Source organism: Podarcis liolepis, assembly GCF_965112155.1.
Source record: "Podarcis liolepis genome assembly, chromosome: 1".
Classification (NCBI taxonomy): Eukaryota; Metazoa; Chordata; class Lepidosauria; order Squamata; family Lacertidae; genus Podarcis; species Podarcis liolepis.
In genome coordinates, this window is record NC_139554.1 from 56,882,332 (window position 1) to 56,901,768 (window position 19,437).

The following is a 19,437-nucleotide window of genomic DNA, read 5'->3' on the forward strand; positions in this document are numbered from 1 at the left end:
TAAAAGAATGGAAATGGTTGATTGAATATTTACAGATAAGAACACTGGTAGGATTATTGCAATAACCTGCAGTTTCATAAGAGTATATATTTAAAGTAGATAATTAAATGAATTTGGATATGCAGAAGATAATAAAAAAATAAATTTAAAGAACCGCAGAAAGAGGGGGAAGGAAGTCAGACTTTGAAATGTTAAATTGACTGTGAAACTAATGAAATGTATAAACTTGAAATGTATAAATTAAAACCAAATGTGTCATTTCTAACATATAGTTATCCAAATAAAGGTAGGTACCTCTGCCCGCCGAATTGCTATTGGACTACAGCTCCCATCATCCTTGACAATTTGCCATGCTGACTGTGGCTGATGGAAGTTGTAGTCGGATAACATCTGGAAGGCCACCAGTTCTCCATCCCTGATCTAGAACTCAAGCTAGTTTACAGTATTTTAACATGTACATACATTTAACATGCACGACTAAACTTCTCTCTGAAAATACCGTATTTTTCCATGTATAAGACTATGCTTTTTCCCATTTTTTTTTAAGTTTGAAATTGGGGGTCGTCTTATACACAGAGTGTTTAAAATATTTATTTCTTAATTTTGGGCTCAAAAAATAGATTTCGTCTTATACACGGGGGGGGGGGGGTCTTAAAGACGGAAAAATACGGTAGCTGCTTTGAAAAGAAAATTCAGGTGCCGCTATTTTGTATACTGATTGCCTCTCATCTTGAGACATTGCTATTAGGAAAAGGAAAGGATGGACAGGTATATGAAACATGACTTTCGAGTTCTGAGCATGGAAAAGCATTGTGGAACATTGTATTTTTTTCCCCCTAGCTTGCAGAGAGCCAAAGATCTCTGACCTGGTGAGACAGAAAGTACTCCCAATGCAGGTTCAATCAAGGTGAGATCGCATTGTCTTAACTACAGTGTTAACGAGCAATGTTGATACCTTTTTCCTATGTGTCCTAGCTTGTTTGGGCATCCTACCAAATGCTTTGCATGAACAACACTGATGTTCCAGAAATAATGGCTGCTAGTTAGATGGGGGTACCCTGGGTATAGACATCCAAACTTATGAAGTTACCCACAAGACAATACATACTATAGGTAGAGATGGTCATCCCAGGACTTTCCTATGGATTGCTGATAGATCTGTTTCAGCTTTGATAGTGAAACCCAAGAGATGAAATGGTGGGAAGGAAGGTTCTTCCAAGATCCTACTTTTAATGATAAATTGACTGATTTATTTTAAAGGTAAGCTCTGGACCAGGCTTCCTCAACCTTGGCCCTCCAGATATTTTTGGCCTACAACTCCCATGATCCCCAGCTAGTAGGACCAGTGGTCAGGGATGCTGGGAACTGTAGCCTCAAAACATCTGGAGGGCCGAGGTTGAGGAAGCCTGCTCAGGACCACCTCATAGCTGTAAGCTTATAAAGGATCCTCACACACAACTCCCAGCACTTGAATGTCTGTCCCCACTCCACCAGTGGGGGCATGGCCATAGATTTTATGGTCCTGTCTCTTTTTCTGCACTTTTAGATTGAGCAGCCATTTTGGAGTCCATGCCACTTTCTCAAAATTCCAAATGTGCCCACTCACCCCCCCAAAAAATTGGTGATCCCTTCTGGACACATTCCAAAGAATTTTAGATCCACTTGCCACAATCTAGCCCAGTTAGGCATGATTAAACCCACTGCACACCCAGCTCTGAGCTGGATTCTGAGCAATGAAATCTATTGGCTACAAGGACACAATTAAATCACTTTGGTAGGGTTTGAGCACATGCACAGTTTATCTGAATTGTACCCATTAAACCAGGCACGGCCAGACTTGGCCCTCCAGCTGCTTTGGGACTACAACTCCCATCATCCCTAGCTAACAGGACCAGTGGTCAGGGATGATGGGTACTGTAGTCCCAAAACAGCTGGAGGGCCACGTTTGGCTATGCCTGCATTAAACATTTGCTTATATGTGCCATAAAACACTGTGGTGACAGGTTTTGGGTGACATTCCTATGTTCTTTATGCATCGAAACAGAGAAACCCCTTTGCATCGGCTCTATTCATCGACGTTTAACAAGCAGAAGCTGGACGTATACCCAACCAAAAAACCATTACTACCATTTGGAGAACTACCTCCAGGGTTCCAGCATCTTCACACACAGCTTCAGTATGATTGCATTTCTCCTTTCTATCGTCGTTTGGGAAGCAGCCGGAGAACCTGTCTGAAAACAGGGAAGTGGAGCGGGAGAGCTCCTTCATGCATCCCAAGTAAGAAGCCTCTGAAACATATAATACCTTCAAGAAAAACCAAGACAACAGCAGCAATAATAATTTTATCTCTTTTTTATGATAGTCTGTGGAAAGGCAGAAAACACCACTGTTCCAAAAACATCCTCAACCAGATGGCCGTGGCAAGCAGCCATCTATAGGAGGCCCAATGGGGTGAAGGTTCCCAGTCACAGAAAAGGGGCCTGGATATTGATTTGCAGCGGGGCCCTTCTAAACGAGCGCACAGTCGTGGTGGCAGCCCACTGCGTCACCAATCTGGGGAAGGTCACTGTTCTCAAAGCAGCAGACATTAAAGTCGTTCTCGGCAAGTTCTACAGAGATGATGATAGAGATGAAAAGACCATACAGAACTTGCGGGTGAGTAAGGCTTTGAGGCTCCATGACACTGTGCATGTGCAAACAGGTGCAAAGGCCTACAGAAAGGGACTGCTACACATTCAGGACTCTATGTTGAAACAGAGAGACCATTTGGGGACTGCAAATGTAAGTACAGTCGTACCTTGGTTCTTGAACGCCTTGGTGTTTTGGCTCCCGAACACTCAAAACCCAGAAGTGTTCTGGTTTCTGAATGTTTTTTGGAAGCCAAATGTCCAGCGTGGCTTCCACTTGTGCACAGGAAGCTCCTGCAGCCAATGGGAAGCTGCGCCTTGGTTTTCGAACAGTTTTGGGAGTTGAGCGGACTTCCGGAATGGATTACATTTGAGAACCAAGGTACGACTGTACTTACATGGTGGTAGATCCCACTAAAATCACAAAGAAATAAAATAAAAAATGTTTTAAGTACATGACTATGATTAGCACATCACTTGTATTTTTAAAATAATAATGTCTAAATCAAATTTACCAACAAAAGCTGTATGATTGTGTTCCATTGTGTGTGTTTGCAATATAATATAATATAATATAATATAATATAATATAATATAATATAATATAATATAATATAATATAATATAATATAATATAATATAATATAATATAATATAATATAATATTATAGTAATACAGTACAATACAATATAATGGGATATATTTCTATTCTACTCTTTAATCTCTCACAATGTGATTATATTTCAATTTCCTCATTAAATGTTTGGCATCTTAGATGAGATTGCTTTTTTTAAAAAAAGTGCCAGCTAATACCAGTGCTAATTAGAAAATATATTTAGTAAGGTAGGCATTCAATATACCCTTGGCTGTGTGCATCATTTCATTTGCTGACTGCATTTTGGAGGAAAAAACAGTGAAAATCTGAAAGCTTAAAGCTGAACTTGTAAATTTGTTGTCCCTGGTCAGCTCTGCTGGAAGGTTTATTCAGCTGTCATTTGGATCAAGTAGGTTTACCAGCTTGAAGTATTATAAGATAACATCTCAGGCAATTTCCTATCCAGCTATTTGTTACCATGAAACCCATTTGTAGGCAGAGGGCCTATACATTGCTATGATCACTCTACTTGTTAGGATTGCCTGGTATTGCAAAATCTTCACCTTCATTTGCCAAGGTTTTAAAGAAATTTTCTAGTTGGCATCAAGAACTTTTTTTAAAAGTCTGAAGGCTCTACACATTCTCTTCTAGTTATCCAGACCAGACACTTGGGAGTTCTGCACTAGAGAGTATTCCCTCTCCTTCCCCTCTCCTGGCCCTGGTCATTGCAGATGCAGAATTTTTGCACTTCCAATACTGTGATACCTCCATCCCCTGCCAGTCTCTGAGAAGCATTCCACAGTATGTTTGCAAAGGATTCTGCCATTCAGCTGTGAAATGTATGCAGATCTGTCCAGTGTAAATGACCTTGCTACAAAATACTGCCACAAAATACTTGCTACAGAAATTACAGTTTAAATGAAAACATGTGGGCCTTCCCCAAATTAATTTCCATTGGTGAATGAAGTATTGTTAGAACAATAGCCATTTGATTTCCTATTCAATAGTGTAATCTACCAAAAGATCTTTCTAAATAATGACAATGAGTCACCAGCAGCAATGGGACCACCTTACAATGACTAGAGACACCTCAGAATTTCCCAGTTGTATATATTATGTTCCAACACATTTTTGGGAACTGACTGTTTTAACTGGCTTGGTGCTGCAATGTTTTTATTGTATGCTTTAACAGATCGCACATAGTAGTATTCTATTAATATTTATATTTTTTAATGATTGCTTTTCCCCTGGTTTGTTTTTTTAGCTCTTTCTATTTTAGCCTCCTTGAGTCCCTTTCAGGGGGAAAGTATAATAGTAATAATAATAATAATAATAATAATAATAATAATAATAATAATAATAATAATAATAATAATTTCAAGTAAATGGTGAACTGAAAATGAAGCCGTTATAATTTGTTGACTATTTCTGGGCTCTTTCCTAGATTTCAGCCATCATAGTTCACCCTAACTATGACCCTATCTTGCTCGACTCCGACATTGCTCTCATTAAACTCCTGGACAAAGGGAAAATCAGCAGCCGTGTCCAACCCATATGCCTGGCATCCATACGCGATATCGATCCACCCGCGGATGACTTGCAGATAATGATCACTGGCTGGAAGATCCTGACAGATGTTGCTGATCCGAGCTACAAGAATGACACCCTCCGCATGGGGACTGTTCAGATGGTAGACTCCCTGCTGTGTGAGCAGCAGTATGAGGAAAACGGCATCCAGGTCAGCGTCACCGAGAGCATGTTTTGCGCCAAGCAGCACCCCACCGCCTTTTCCAACATCTGCCCTGCTGAGACTGGAGGGATTGCGGCTATAGCTTTGCCAGGAAAATCATCTCCGGAGTTAACTTGGCATCTCATGGGGTTAGTGAGCTGGGGCTACGATAAAACATGCAGCCTAGAACTCTATGCCGGCTACACCCGAGCCATCCCTTTCAAAGACTGGATTGAGAAGAACATGAAATGAAACACTCCCCCCACCCTCCCCTCCAATTTTTTTTTTAATGTTAAATATATTCATTTCTCTCACAGTCTCTGATACTTTAGAATGTCACCCCATTGATGGAACACCTGGTGAAGCAGGGGTCTCAGCAATTTGATACAGTTTAGCTATCAAGAGGGACACGGGTGGTGCTGTGGGTTAAACCACAGAGCCTAGGACTTGCCGATCAGAAGGTCGGCGGTTCGATTCCCCACGACGGGGGTGAGCTCCCGTTGCTCGGTCCCTGCTCCTGCCAACCTAGCAGTTCGAAATCACGTCAAAGTGCAAGTAGATAAATAGGTACCGCTCTGGCGGGAAGGTAAACGGTGTTTCTGTGTGCTGCTCTGGTTCGCCAGAAGCGGTTTAGTCATGCTGGCCACATGACCTGGAAGCTGTATGCCAGCTCCCTCGGCCAATAAAGCGAGATGAGCGCCGCAACCCCAGAGTCGGTCACGACTGGACCTAATGGTCAGGCGTCTCTTTACCTTTACCTTTAGCTATCAAGCCAGACCACTTCATCTGTGCCAGAGGCTCTGCACACAGCAGATGGGTTGGCATGTCTCAGCTGCCCCCTTTTCTCCTGGTGGGAGTAGGGCGTGCATGGATGGTGGGTTGTTGTACCAAAAAACACAACGACCAGAAGTAGCGGTCTTCAATCTATATGTAACGATCACCTGAATGAAACAATTAGAATTATTTTCATCCGAGTCTGAGATAGAGATGAGGCTGGAAAGAGATAATTAGGAGGTTGGATGAATTTGTTATGGTCACTTAGAAGCTATCTATATTGCCGTATTTTATGTTGTATTATTTGCCCTCCTGAGTACATTACACATTCAAATAAACAAAGGTTTCTTTTAAACCTGAAAACCAACACTTTACCATTTATTCCTCTGAGTCTGATTGATCAAAAATAGTTTTTCTCTCTTTGGACAGGTAGAACCATAAAAATGTAGACCACTGAATTCTATCATTTTTCAAATGTTCTGTCTTGATGGATCCCCTTCCTCATTGACTGAATGTGTCTGCAGTTGAACACCTACAGATAGAAGAGGATTCTGGGACAAGTTCCAGGACCCCTAGTCAGTTCATGAGGAGAATCGGCCATTGTCCCACAAACACTGAGACTGATGCCTTGAACACACTTCGAGGTTGCACATTGCGGGGGGGGGGGGTCACTAGGGGTGGGCAAAGTATCTTTCAGGCAAGTTTCCCTGCTGATGCTAATGTTCTCAACAGTGAACCCCTGAGAACCTCCAAGCAAGAATGCATTTTGAAAACCTTTGATCTAATCCACTGAATTATGGTCCTCCATATTCAGCATTCTAAGAGATTGGTCCATATCATCGAAATAATAATATATGCCAACAAACACCAGGGTTCACTGTTCTGTGCTTCTAAAATAGACTCTGTTTCAGGTATTTAGTGCCTTACTAGCTCCTGAAGACTAACCCTTACCTGTGCTTGTACTCTGGCATCTTATTTTCATTGTTGGGTTGACATTTCCTCTTCCAGTCATAGAAACTGCTCATGAACATCATTTTGCACTGGTTCTCAGGAGACCCAAGCAGGTTACCCAATACTATAAGACTGTGCAATCCTGGTCGATAGAAAACAAAAAACATATTTGGATATCCTATTTTTAAAGTGTTTCTTATCTGAACATGGTCTGAAACTTATACTCGTGAAAGGAAATTAGTAGTGGGATTATCTGAAGACATTAGTTTCAGGGTAGCATATAAGTCTTTTTAAATAAATTAAACACATAAATAGATAGATAAATAAATAGCATTCTCTTCAATTTCCATACACAGAAGCATTTTCAGAATCACGACCATTTTTAGCTTTTAATTACTTAATTTCCCCTCATCAATTACATGCTGCTCATATTTCAATTTACTGCACTTCAAACAGAAAATTACTCCTGAAAAATGTTCTTATTGACAAAGAACATATATGCTAGGAATTAACTGCTAGTAAACATCAGAAGTTCTCTTTTCTAGTTAGATATTACATTTACATTATTTTTTAGATGTTTGAAATTCATCTGAATGTGTTTGTGGGTCCTTAGTGGCACAGAAGTGAAGAGCAGCTTGAGAAAAGAATTTAATTGTTTACTATGGCATGCCTTTGCTTATCCAGGAGTCTCCTCCATTTATAAAATAATGGGGGGATGTGTCTTTGTCTCCTTCACATACTTTTCACCATAGTGATTGTATTGCCTTCAAGCAAGTGACTCCCCAAGAGGAAAAACAGAGACAGATGACCTTTGCTGTATAAATTCAATAAATAATAATAATAATGTGGCAAGGCTTCAGCACAGAATAGGTTCTTTCCAGTACGCCAAGACATCTACCTCTCAAGTGATTCTAAATGGTCCACTGCAATTTGATGGCCTCACTTGCTCTATGTTTACTCAAAAGCAAGTCTCATTGGTTTCAATAGGAATTGTGTCCAAATAAGCATGTTCAGTGTTGAAACTTTAGCCAGCAATCCCATGTGCGCTTACTTGGGAGAAAGTCCTATTGAACTTGTGGGACTTACTGCCAAGTAAAATTGTACAGAATCTGGCTCTATGTTTCCTTGCCCTCTTTCTGGTTTCCCCTTTAAAAGGGTGTTAGTGAGTTATTGTTTTATTTTGCTGTCACTTGTCATTATTACAGCAATTATCAAGCAATAAAAATGGACTGCTTTCTGTAGGAATCACTTTTATTTTAAGGCATATCAGTGGGCTGGGAGGTGGGCAGGTTGATACAGAGGGCATAAGAAACAGACGAGTGTTATCCCAATCACAAATAATGTGCAAATATGTATATATATTCCAAAAGCATATATATTGCAAAGGAAATTGCATCACTTGCATGTACGTCTTCAAGCAGATAAGAAACTCTCGCTTACTTAACACAGTTTAGTGTTGAACAATCTTATTGAAGGCTATGTCAAATACTCTACTGTACTAGTATAATAACCCAACTCATGAAAGTAAAGACTAGATAATATTGCTTAGAGCAGGCATAGGCAAACTCCAGCCCTCCAGATGTTTGGGACTACAATTCCCATCATCCCTAGCTAACAGGACCAGTGGTCAGGGATGATGGGAATTGTAGTCCCAAACATCTGGAGGGCCGGAGTTTGCCTATGCCTGGCTTAGAGGATGCACTTGTGGCAATAAGTTTCCAAATTCAATCCCCAGTATATGGGGTTGCAGAGCTAGGAAGGCTATCTCCCTGAGTCCTTGAATTATGGCAGCTATCCTGCGTAGATGGACTAATGGATTAGATGATTTGCTGTTTATTGTAGATGAATTAGATGTTGGGCTACAAGTCTCATCATGCTTGACCATTGGCCATGCTGGTGGGGGCTGATGGGAGTCAGAGTCCAGCAACAATAACTAGAGGCTCACAGATTACCCAACCCTGAAAAAAGAGAATAGGATTTAATTATCTTCAGTAATTGCATTGTAAGCTGCCATGCAGCTGTTAGAAGTACAGGGGCTGTGTCAAATGCACCTGATTATCTTAGTGCTGGGTCAGGGTGTATTTCGACACAGGGTTCAAGTTAAACCCAAAGCAAGGGAAAAGCCCGATTGTATTACAAAAACCCTGATAGAAGTCTAGATCCTCTTAAGAGAAGTGCTGAGATTGATAACGGCGTTTGACAAGGGAAAAAGAATTGTGCCATTTGAACAAAGTGTAGAGAGAGCTGCTTCATACCCTTTGCTGATCTGCACAATTTGATTTGATTCTTGAGAGTCTTTTGCTGGCTCATAAAACAAAATCTTTCAATGAAAGCAGGCTTTGATGTAGAACCTAGTATTCTACAGAGAGTGCATTTGAAGTGTCTAAAAGGCATGCTAAGGTTATTCCTGCTGCAAATCTAGCATCTCGCTATTCATTTGTGTGTGTGTCTTATATTTAACCGTACCTTTTAAGATAGGACTTGGGGTCTTACTGCTAGATAACCCTTGGGGTCCCTTCCAATTCTATGATTCTCTGTTATACAAATATGCATGAAACAGAATCTAAATTGTCATTATAAAAATTTAGGGGGTTTCAAGAGGAGCATGGCTTGGAGTAGAGAAATGAGACGCTTCATCTCTTCCCTATGTACAGCTGTCCTACTCTAAATTATTTCCCAAACTGTGTTTCCATCAATAAATTTCCAAAAGCCCCATTGTCCATTCCAAATCATGTCCCCTCCCTGAGTTCCTGCTCATTTTTTTTAAAAAAAGTTTTCAGGGTTTTCTTAAGTTGTTTTGCTTTTATACAGCCTCTGCCAGAGGAAGGGTGAGGAGGGCTGGCTCAGTAGAAAAGACAACATGACTCCTGTATCTTTAATAGTTGGGTAGAAGATGGAATTTTAGCTTGCCACACAAGCTATACAACACAGTTCTGAGAAAAGCTGAAAGGTCCCATCTTGCATATATTCAAGGTTAAACTAAAAGGGGAGGGTGAACCCTGTAAAATTTAAGAACATTTGCTTTTGACAAGGGAAAAAGAAAAAGGGATGCGGGTGGCGCTGTGGGTAAAACCCACTTGCCGATCGCATGGTTGGCGGTTCGAATCCCCGCGGCAGGGTGAGCTCCCGTCGTTCGGTCCTACCTCCTGCCCACCTAGCAGTTCAAAAGCACCCTTAAGTGCAAGTAGATAAATAGGTACCGCTTTATAGCGGGAAGGTAAACGGCGTTTCCGTGTGCTGCCCTGGTGCCGGTTCGCCGGAGCAGCGTCGTCACGCTGGCCACGTGACCCGGAAGTGTCTGCGGACAGCGCTGGCTCCCGGCCTCTAGAGTGAGATGAGCGCACAACCCTAGAGTCTGTCAAGACTGGCCCGTACGGGCAGGGGTACCTTTACTTTTACCTTACCTTGCTTTTGAATGGAATAGTATTGGGATACATAGACCAACAGTCTGACTCAGAATAAGCCAGCTTCAAATGTTCCCAGGCACGATTGTTTATAGTTATAGTAACTCTGAATAGAATCTGTGAACTGGTAATTCTCGCCCCGAGACAGCAAAAGTCATAACAAAGTGATGCTTCTGAGCAAGAGCAGAGTGCCATTTCTTTATCGCTGAATGAATGCACAGCTCCCAAACATCTAAAACTAACTCTTGGGTCTCTCTGTTTGATCTTGTTTCACACTTCCTTTTTTGGAGATCAATAAGCTAATGAAAATATCATGACTGCAACCTTATGCCTCCTTAACCTTAGTATACGTGAGCACCATATCTGTTGAGCGGACATGTATAGAATAGCACATGTAAGTGAGAGATAAAACCGATATTTTCGTGTAAGTGCACTGATGACTGGTTAAATTTTGTGGCCAGTACTGTGACCAAGGCTAATCATTTTTTTTTAAAAAAAATAAGAAGTACCATTTCTGTCTACACGGAGTTGGTCATGTCCACAGAATAGAAGATGGCAGGATCCCCAGGGACATGTTCAACAGGGAGCTGGCTTCAGGTACTCTGCATTATAAAGTTGTCTGCAAACATGACATGAAGGTTGGCAACATTAGCCCTGCCATGTGATCATTCCTTGCAGACAACCATAATGCCTGGAGACAGTCCATAGCAGTGGCCAGAGGAGGGATGACCGCTGGGAGGAGCTCAGAGAGAAGAAATGCCTTAGTGCATCTGCAGAAGCACAACCAGACGCCTTCATCTGACCCAGCTGCAATAGCAACTTTATGTATTGCCAACAACAATTTATATATTCTGACCACACCCTAGGACTATGGTGATCATTAGTACTAGAACATATTTATATTGCATCTTGGGACCTAAACATTGTGCAGAAGGGAGAGCTTAAAACCTAAATGTCAGGTTATACCTCCATATACTGCCTCATTTACAGTATATGGTCACCCTTATATCATTGCTACCCTTCCCAGGAAGAAAATATCTCAAAAATGTGGAGGTCTAGAGATACAGCTATCACTTCTCTGCAGTAATTTCTACAACCATAGCATACATTTCCAAAGTAACTTGCCCATGATAACTGATGTGAAATGTTCTCCATATGATTGCATCCTTGGAAGATACTGAAGGGGCACTCCACTGAGTGCATGATCCACCCATGCTTTTACCTGATCTCTCATCATTTGATTCCTGGATTGAAATTCTGGGAACTGAGCACGTGGACTGGCTCAAGTGAAGTATTTTTTGTTGTTTGATTGTGTTAGCATTACTTTGATGCTCCTGTTTTTGAATACTGCATGCACACACATATGTAACAGGCTGGACAGAAATAAAATTGCTTGACATCCTGTACCTTTAAGAGTCGATCAGAAGGAGAAATATTTTTGCCCGTGTGCCTTTTTTCATTACAAAACGTTGAGAAACCACAGCTAGTGGAATTTTCCTGTCTAGAAGGTGCAGGAGTCCTCTCATGATTAGAAGCTTAGAACTAAGGGAAAAGATTAAGGGGAAAGGTTCTGTTTGATAAGGAATCAGATGAAGCATGCAAAAATATTTAGAGTCAGGAAGTGGCTTAGGAATGATAAAGGGCGAGGGAGCTAGCTGGAGGCATCTCTCATCAGCACCAACCAGCAAAGCCAAGAGTCAGAGATGATGGTATGTTCAGCAACATCTGCAGGACCCCCCAAATTCCCACCTCTGTTTAGACATGTGTGATGTGGAGAGGACAGAAAAACAGGAAGTAAAGAGGAGGAGATCACTGCTATAATGTTGGTAAGAGTTGACCTGGGTCCACACAGCACATGGTGTTTGCATATTCCTAGGCTAAGTACTATTTGTCAAATAACCCAGTTTGCAAAGATGAAGTTGCTAGAGATAAAGGAGGCATTTCACTAGCAAGCAACAGAGGAGGTCAATATTGCCAAACTGCTTCTTCGCTCCTTCCTTGAATTACAGCACAGCCGTCTCTTTTCATCCTGCAAGAAAAGCTAATGTACAACTCCAACTTGAGTATTCCTCTAGAAAAAGGCATGGCCAACAGGTAGATTGTGATCTACTGGTAGATCGTGGGGTGCTTCTGGTAGATCTCTTGCCCCCCCCCAAAAGGGTGAAAACAACAGCAGTGGCTTCCTAAAAGAAGCTCAACAACAATGGATAGATTCACTGCCAGTTTTTTTTATACTGTGAGTAGATCGCAGTCTATTGGGAGTTGGATATCCCTGCCCTAGAACAATGATTTCAAGTACTCCAGCAGCCAGTGTTCCACTTCAGAAAAATACCAGTTTATATTCTCCTTTACCGTCTTCTAAGGAAGTTAAAATCTACTGACTACTAAGGATGCCAATTAAGAAGAAATTGTTTTGAGGAAGAGAAAAGCAAGCTCACAAAATGCTCCCAATTTCCCAGGAAAGCCCTCTCTTCCCCAGCTCTTTCCCCTGCCTGTTTCAACTAGCACTGATTTACCACATCTCCAACAGAGGTCAGCAGAGCCTTGGAGGACTGACTCTTTATCAGTCATTGAAGTTTATAGATGCAGAGAAGCTGCTCATATTTCTTAATGGGCTAAAACGATGCTAACACATGGTGTATCTTCATAGCTGGTTTCTGGGAGTAAATGAGATTTACAGAAGTTTAGTTGCCAAGGGTGCAGGTGGGGGATTTGTTGAGGTGGTGGTGGTTGGATCTCATCCTATCTCGTGAGCCTGCCTTCTTTTGTTCATTTCATTATTCTGTTCCTCAAAAGATTGCATACATATAAATCGGACATTAGACCCAATGAGAGGTGTCAAGTTTGCTGCTATTGCATTGCTTAAATACAAAATACAGAAAAATTATACTGTTGCCTTTCCTTTTCTCTAGGAAAAACTGCAGGGAGATGGGAAATAGAGTTGATCTGTTCTCCTTCCTTGCTTACACCAACACTTTCATAGAACTGCCTGCAGGAACATGCGCAACCCCACACATAACTACTGAGAAGTAAGTTCCATTGAGTCCATTTAGGCTTACTCCCAGGTAAGGAGGTATTGAGCTGCAGGCCAAAGATGCCTCTTGGGACTTTCCAACAGATATGTAGTAGTGGAAAGAAGAAACAATGGCTCAGCCGCTAAAGAAAGCAGGCAAGCTTATATTACCCAACATCCATTCCACACAAGTCACCGTCATCTCTCCAGAAGGATTTCTTTTAAAAGAAATGTTAGGATTGCATCAGAGTCCCATAGTTTCTCTCCGTTTGGAGTTTCCAGAAACCTCCCTGGTTCTTTGGAAATCTCCCTAACGCTAGCGGATAAGAGCAGCCCTCAACGATAGGGAATCGTATCGAGCCCTATTAATTCTATAAGGCAACTTAGAGAAAGAGAGCGGTCTGACTGGCTGAGAAGCTTATTTGGCTTCCTGTCCTCCTCTGTCTGCGCAGCGTTCAGTAAAGCCGCCCTTTGTCTCGTGTCGCGAGTATTAATTCATTAGTGTACAGTAGCCCCGCCCCCTCCCGCCCGAGTTCCAATCGGATATCCAGGCAGGTTTTAAAGGACAATAAATGTGACAGCATTGGAGTGCGGGGGGCGGTTAACCCCTTCTCTGCCGGCCCAGAGGATGCTCTCTCTCTGTCTCTCTCTCTCTGTGTATGTCTTCGTTCTACAAATATGATCACAAGCGTCACTTGCCGACAGAATTCCAGCAATGCGAGCGCTTGCACTACTAATTAGTCCGACTTCCCAATTAGCTCTTCCAGGCCGCCGGGAGGCTCCGGAGCTGATAGCGAGTGAGTGGCCGGGTGGGGAGGGGTGCGCGCGCCATGTGGCCCCCCCACCTCCACGGTAAACGGCGGAAAGGGTGTGGGAGGGAGCGGAGAGAGCCGCACACGCATTGCAAGCCCGGCGCGGAGCTGCTAATAGGGACGAGGGGGCAATATATTCCCTCGTTAGCAGGGTGGTGGGAGAACCGATAGACGCTTGCTGCTGCTGTTGCCACTGGGATCAGACAACGAGCACAAAAGAATCGATCATCTGTGCAGGCTGGTGAGACAGTGGAGACGCCTCCCTCCCCGTCAGCTAATCCAAGCCATCGAGGAAAAGCGTCGAAATAATAATAGCAATGCAAGCGAGCGAGCATGAGGAGGGAGCGAGGGAGGGGGCGTAGAGTTGTGCTCGGCCTCGGAGTTCCCCAGCTGCCGATCTCAGCCCGGGATCGCCTTCATTCCTATAGATCCACGCGTCTTCCCTCCCGGGAGGGCTGCCCCCTCCCTTTATAAAGAGACTCGGGGAGGGGGATTTGCAACCACACCGGGTGATGTCAGCTCTCGCCTAAAATAGAGAGGGATAGACTGCAAATCCACCGTTAAAGCCTTCCAATCCAGCCTCAGCCAACAAACACCATGGCAATGTGAAGTCACCCACCGCCTCTTCCACATACACACAACCCCCTTCGCCTCCCTCCCTCCCTCACACACACACACACACAAACAAACAAACACACCGCACTCCCTCGCCAGGCAGCCCTCCGGATAAGCGCAGAAAGCCAAGGATCGTAGCGCAGGTGCCCACCAGCACACAGCCTCGGAGCCCTTGCCTGTCGTTTGCCATTGACCATCTTCTCTCTTCGCCCCCCTCCCTCCCTCCCCTATTTCATATTCTCTCTCTCTCTCTCTCTCTTTCCACTACTACCCTGAAGACATTCAAGCCTCTGGAAGGAGACGTTGAGAAACCTCCCTCCGAGTAGCAGGAGCAAGAGGAGGCGTCGGCGTCGGGGCTTAGATCTCGAGACCAGCCAAGCTTCTTGGATGATCGCCTTTCGGAGCCGGGAGGATTATACAGGGCAGGAACTAAAGGGGTTCTGCGACACCCAAAGATAAAAGGAGAAGAAGAAGTTTCCCCACCCGGAAAGCGGCCGCGCGTGGTTTAACCCCTTGGATTTCTTGGGAAGGCAAGACAGGGGGGCTTCCGCGGGACCATGGCATCGACAGAAGGGTGAGGAGGAAACCGGCTTTTCTGTTCCTTTTCCCCCTTCCTTGGTTTGCCGGCAGGGGTGGGGTTGAGAAGATCGGGCTGGGTCTCGTGTGGGTTGCTTTGCTCGCGCGTGGCTGTTCCGTTCCGTTGTTGCGTGTGGGCTTATCAGGCGGCGGGATTCTCCGCGTCCTTCCCGCCGACCCTACAGGATGAAAGAAGCATCCAGCTGCAGCTCAAGGCTGGAGAATGGCATTTCAAATATGAGTCTCCCTTGGGAGAAGGAAAGAGCTTTTCCTCTTCCCTACTGGCTTTAACCCTTGCAAGGGCTGAGGGCTAGCAAACCGCTTAAATAATAATAATAATAATAATAATAATAATAAACTCAAGCCTGCAGTTCTGTGCATCACAAGCCTCATTAAAAAATAAGCGGGGCTTAGTTCAGAGTGGGCGTATCATAGGATCGGGTTGCAATCCTATATCCGCTTGCCTGAGAGTAAACCCCATTGCACTTAATGGGACTTACTCCTGAGCAGGCATTGCACTGCAAGGCTGCTCTCCTAGGTGCACTTGAGACTTACTCCTAATAGACACGAACCCGGCCGCAATCCTAAACATATTCAAGATGCAAGTCCCACTGAACCGAGTGGGACGTCCTGCCGACCAAACATTTGTAAAACAGCAGCAAGAGCTCGCTGCTGCTTCCAAATTCTTAAGGGGTTTTGCAAGAGAGAGAGGCTCGCGTCAAATGCCGTTTGCAATGCCCACAAGGGAAAACAACCCGGAATATTACGCTGGAGGGGGTTTTGCGGGTTACTCAAGAGTTATGTATTGTGGAGGAAGCAAGCAAACACAAGTTTCTGGGTAGTATTCCTGCCGCGCGGGAATCTTGTTGGAAGCGCGCCTCTTGCGAAACGTTTCCCCGGGGCCCAAGTCAGGCGGCGGGCGGCGCTGGCGATTGGCCGCCTTGCTCGCGTTTGTTTGCAAGTTAATGTCTGGGGCTCCCGCGGGTTTGTCTCGCGTTCTCCGGCGTCTGGGGAGGGCGATCTCCTCTTGATCCGCGCGGGGCTGCTTGTCAGCTTGGATCAGCGTGATCTGCTCTGGACGGGACCTTGTGAGGACAGGGTGTAAAAAAGAAGCAGCTCTGTTTATGTCGGTTGCAGGTGTGGGCGTGCGCGCGCTTCCAACGCGAAAAGGGGATTTAAATCAACCTGCTGCCGCTTCAGCTGCACATTGCTGGAAGGCGCGCGCTCACCCAATTGTTCTCACTCCTGGTGGGAAGGGAAATATATGCGCAGTACCTGGACCAAGACAGGTTACCCGGCAGGAGGTTGTTCAAAAACTGCAAGCACTCTGCAGCTGCAAGCTCTCTGCTTTCCTGGGTGCAGGGACCCTGGTCCATAGGAAATCTCTGCAGACCAAGAAATCCGCCCAGTATTAATAAGGCGAAGCCCTTTTAGCGCCATCCTATCTATGCGTGTCTACTCAAAAGTAAGCCCCACTGAATTGCACACTTAATGATGTGTTGTAACTCCAGCGAATGCGAATCTCATGTTGGCACAGCCCTGTGTTAGCACTGCTGGCATTTTCCTCTTTGCAGCCGTCCTGCTCAAAGGTAAATGAAGAGGGATTAAAGGAAAGGTAGTGGTTGGGGGATGCAAGTGGACATTGACCTAGTTCTCATTGGAAGAGGAACTACCCATTTGCTAGTATGCTCTGTGCAACCTATCAGAATAGATACTTCTTGTTTTAGGATGGTTACAGCACTAAATGCTACAAAGTCCCCATTGACTTCAGTTAGATATTTAAGCTTCTGCTGAACTCTTTCCTTTTGAGGTCAGTGGAGCCTGAACATACGGCTGTATCGTTTAACCCGTGAGATTAATTATACAAACAGCAGGTGGCAAGTGTCATATATTAAAAGAGCAAAGCCCACCTATGCATGCGAGGAGGAAGGTGAGGGGTGATGCTTCTCCTAAGATTATGTCCACTGTGAAGCATATGTGCATCATCTCCCAACAATGTATATTTTCTTCAACGCTATTGATTTTGTATGCAGATTAAACAAATTGATTAACCAATGAATATACTAAACTTCCATTTCCTGAACTGGGTGACATCCTAGTTCAGAGTCCCTAATGCTGGCTAGATTGTTTCCATTGTGAAATGCTTTTCCAAAGGTTTGCATTTCCTCTAGGGATTGTTTAATAATAATAGCTACATGTTCTTGTTGTTTTACTACAATTTGCCTAGCATTTCATCTCTGTATCTCAGTAGTTCTTATAACAGTTCTGTAAAGGTACAGCAATATCATCATCCACGTATATACTGGATGGAGAACATGAATATAAGTGCCTTCTTTGCTCACCTGACATCTGAAGTAAGGAGATCTAGCTCCTGGCTCATAAACACTATTCAGGGATGGTGAACCTATAACTCTCCAGATGTTGGGTCAGCTACAGTTCCCATCCTCCCTGGCCATTGGCTGTTCTGATTAGACGTTCCTCAGGTCATACCATAAACATACATCAGTTTTTAAAACCCTAAACTGGAAAAACCAATATATTAACATGTCTTTTGCCTGAGACCCCTTACAATACAACCATTGGGTTTTCCTTTGGCCACCTCATGAGAAGAGAAGACTCCCTGGAAAAGACCCTGATGTTGGGAAAGATGGAGGGCACAAGGAGAAGGGGACGACAGAGGACGAGATGGTTGGATAGTGTTCTCGAAGCTACCAGCATGGGTTTGACCAAACTGCGGGAGGCAGTGGAAGACAGGAGCGCCTGGCATGCTCTGGTCCATGGGGTCACAAAGAGTCGGACACAACTAAACGACTAAACAACAGCAAATCAACTCATACTTGCATATAGATAGTATGTAGTACTCATTTCTGTCTCCCCCCCAATCTATATTTCTCAGTTTCTTCAGAGAAGTGCATATGTTCATTCTGTTTTAATAGTACTGTAAAAGTAATGTAGACATTGGGCCAGTTTATACATAAACATTAATGAACCTTCCTGGAGTTCTCAATAGTTGATGACTTGGTTGAACATGTAAACTGAAAAGCATTCTGTTTGTAGTGGTATGAGACTGATATGCAACTTCTACCTGTTGTGTTTCACTCTGTAATGGCTCTTCGCATCTTCAAGTCATCATTTGAGGCTGCAGTCATCAGATGGTGTGATTCAAAAGTGTAAACCAGCTCACTTACTCAAGGGTATTCAAAGTCCGTGACTTTGGAATTCAGACTAACATAAGTACTGCTCTGGAAATATTAGTATTACTTTAAAGTCACTGATGAAGAAATATTAATATTTCTGTGCCATAAGCTGTAATCTATACTTTTTGAGCAATTTCCAGAGTGGTAGCCATGTTAGTCTATTGCTGCAAAAAAACCCAAACCACATTGTCATCCTATGCATGCTTACTCAGAAGTACCAGTAAGTATTATTGTGTCTAATGGGGTGTACAGCCTAAAACATATGTTTAGGTTGGCTGCCAAAGAGTTTTGTGGCAGCTCAAAAAGTAACATTGATTTGACAAACGTGTTGATGGGCTAGAGTTGACTTCATTAGAAGCAGGGAATGATATATCTGATGTTGTATGTGTGTGTGTGGGTGGGTGGGTGTGGGTGGGTGGGTGGCACTGTGGTCTAAACCACTGAGCCTCTTGGGCTTGCCGATTGGAAGGTCGGTGGTTCGAATCTGCATGATGGGCTGAGCTCCTGTTGCTCTGTCCCAGCTTCTGCCAGTCTAGCAGTTTGAAAGCACACCAGTGCAAGTAGATAAACAGGTACTGCTGCGGCAGGAAGGTAAATGGTGTTTCCGTGCACTCTGGTTTCCGTCACGGTGTTCCATTGTGCCAGAAGCGGTTTAGTCATGCTGGCCAGATGAGCCGGATAGCTCATCTGTGTGTGGAAAAACACCAGCTCCCTTGGCCTGAAAAGTGAAATGGGGGCCGCAACCCCATAGTTGCCTTTCACTGGACGTAACCGTCCAGGGGTCCTTTACCTTTTTACCAAGAGAAAGAGAGAGAATGTTAGCAAGAGAAGTGAGAAAGAAATAGAGTGCAAGAAATACTGACAGTGCTAACTTTAAAGCTTTTAGTATGTAAAATAATTCTGGTGACCCTCTTCACAAAGCAGTGTTGATGAAAACAGAACATCTTGGCACTGGGAAGCCATTGTTTTGGATTTGTTCTTCTGGCATGAGCAAGGGAAAGTGGCTGAGCACACGCTCTATATGTAGAAGGTCTAAACTGAAGGTCTGGAGCACTGGAGACAATACTGAGCTAAAAAGGTAAAGGTAAAGGACCCCTGACAGTTAAGTCCAGTCGTGAACAACTCTGGGGTTGCGGCACTCAT

General features: G+C 43.8%; 2 protein-coding genes across 5 annotated transcripts in view; both read left to right on the forward strand.

Moving 5' to 3' along the window:
• The window catches only part of PAMR1 (peptidase domain containing associated with muscle regeneration 1), a 43,964-nt gene extending 37,875 nt beyond the window's left edge, over nucleotides 1–6,089 (forward strand). For both annotated transcript variants that reach the window (XM_083463760.1, XM_083463759.1), the window contains exons 9-12: nucleotides 841–907; nucleotides 2,045–2,277; nucleotides 2,363–2,655; nucleotides 4,668–6,089. In XM_083463760.1, the coding sequence (XP_083319886.1) occupies nucleotides 841–907; nucleotides 2,045–2,277; nucleotides 2,363–2,655; nucleotides 4,668–5,204 (1,130 nt within the window). In that variant the 3' untranslated portion in view covers nucleotides 5,205–6,089. The remainder of the gene's footprint in view (nucleotides 1–840; nucleotides 908–2,044; nucleotides 2,278–2,362; nucleotides 2,656–4,667) is intronic.
• A 7,679-nt stretch (nucleotides 6,090–13,768) lies between these two features.
• SLC1A2 (solute carrier family 1 member 2) overlaps nucleotides 13,769–19,437 on the forward strand; it is a 98,736-nt gene continuing 93,067 nt past the window's right edge. The window contains exons 1-2 of one of the 3 annotated variants that reach the window (XM_083464267.1): nucleotides 13,769–13,891; nucleotides 14,800–15,095. In XM_083464267.1, coding sequence (XP_083320393.1) covers nucleotides 15,079–15,095 — 17 coding nt within the window. In that variant the 5' untranslated portion in view covers nucleotides 13,769–13,891; nucleotides 14,800–15,078. Of the gene's footprint in view, nucleotides 13,892–14,338; nucleotides 15,096–19,437 lie in introns of those variants that run through there. The other 2 variants (XM_083464266.1, XM_083464268.1) reach the window with 2 other exon arrangements.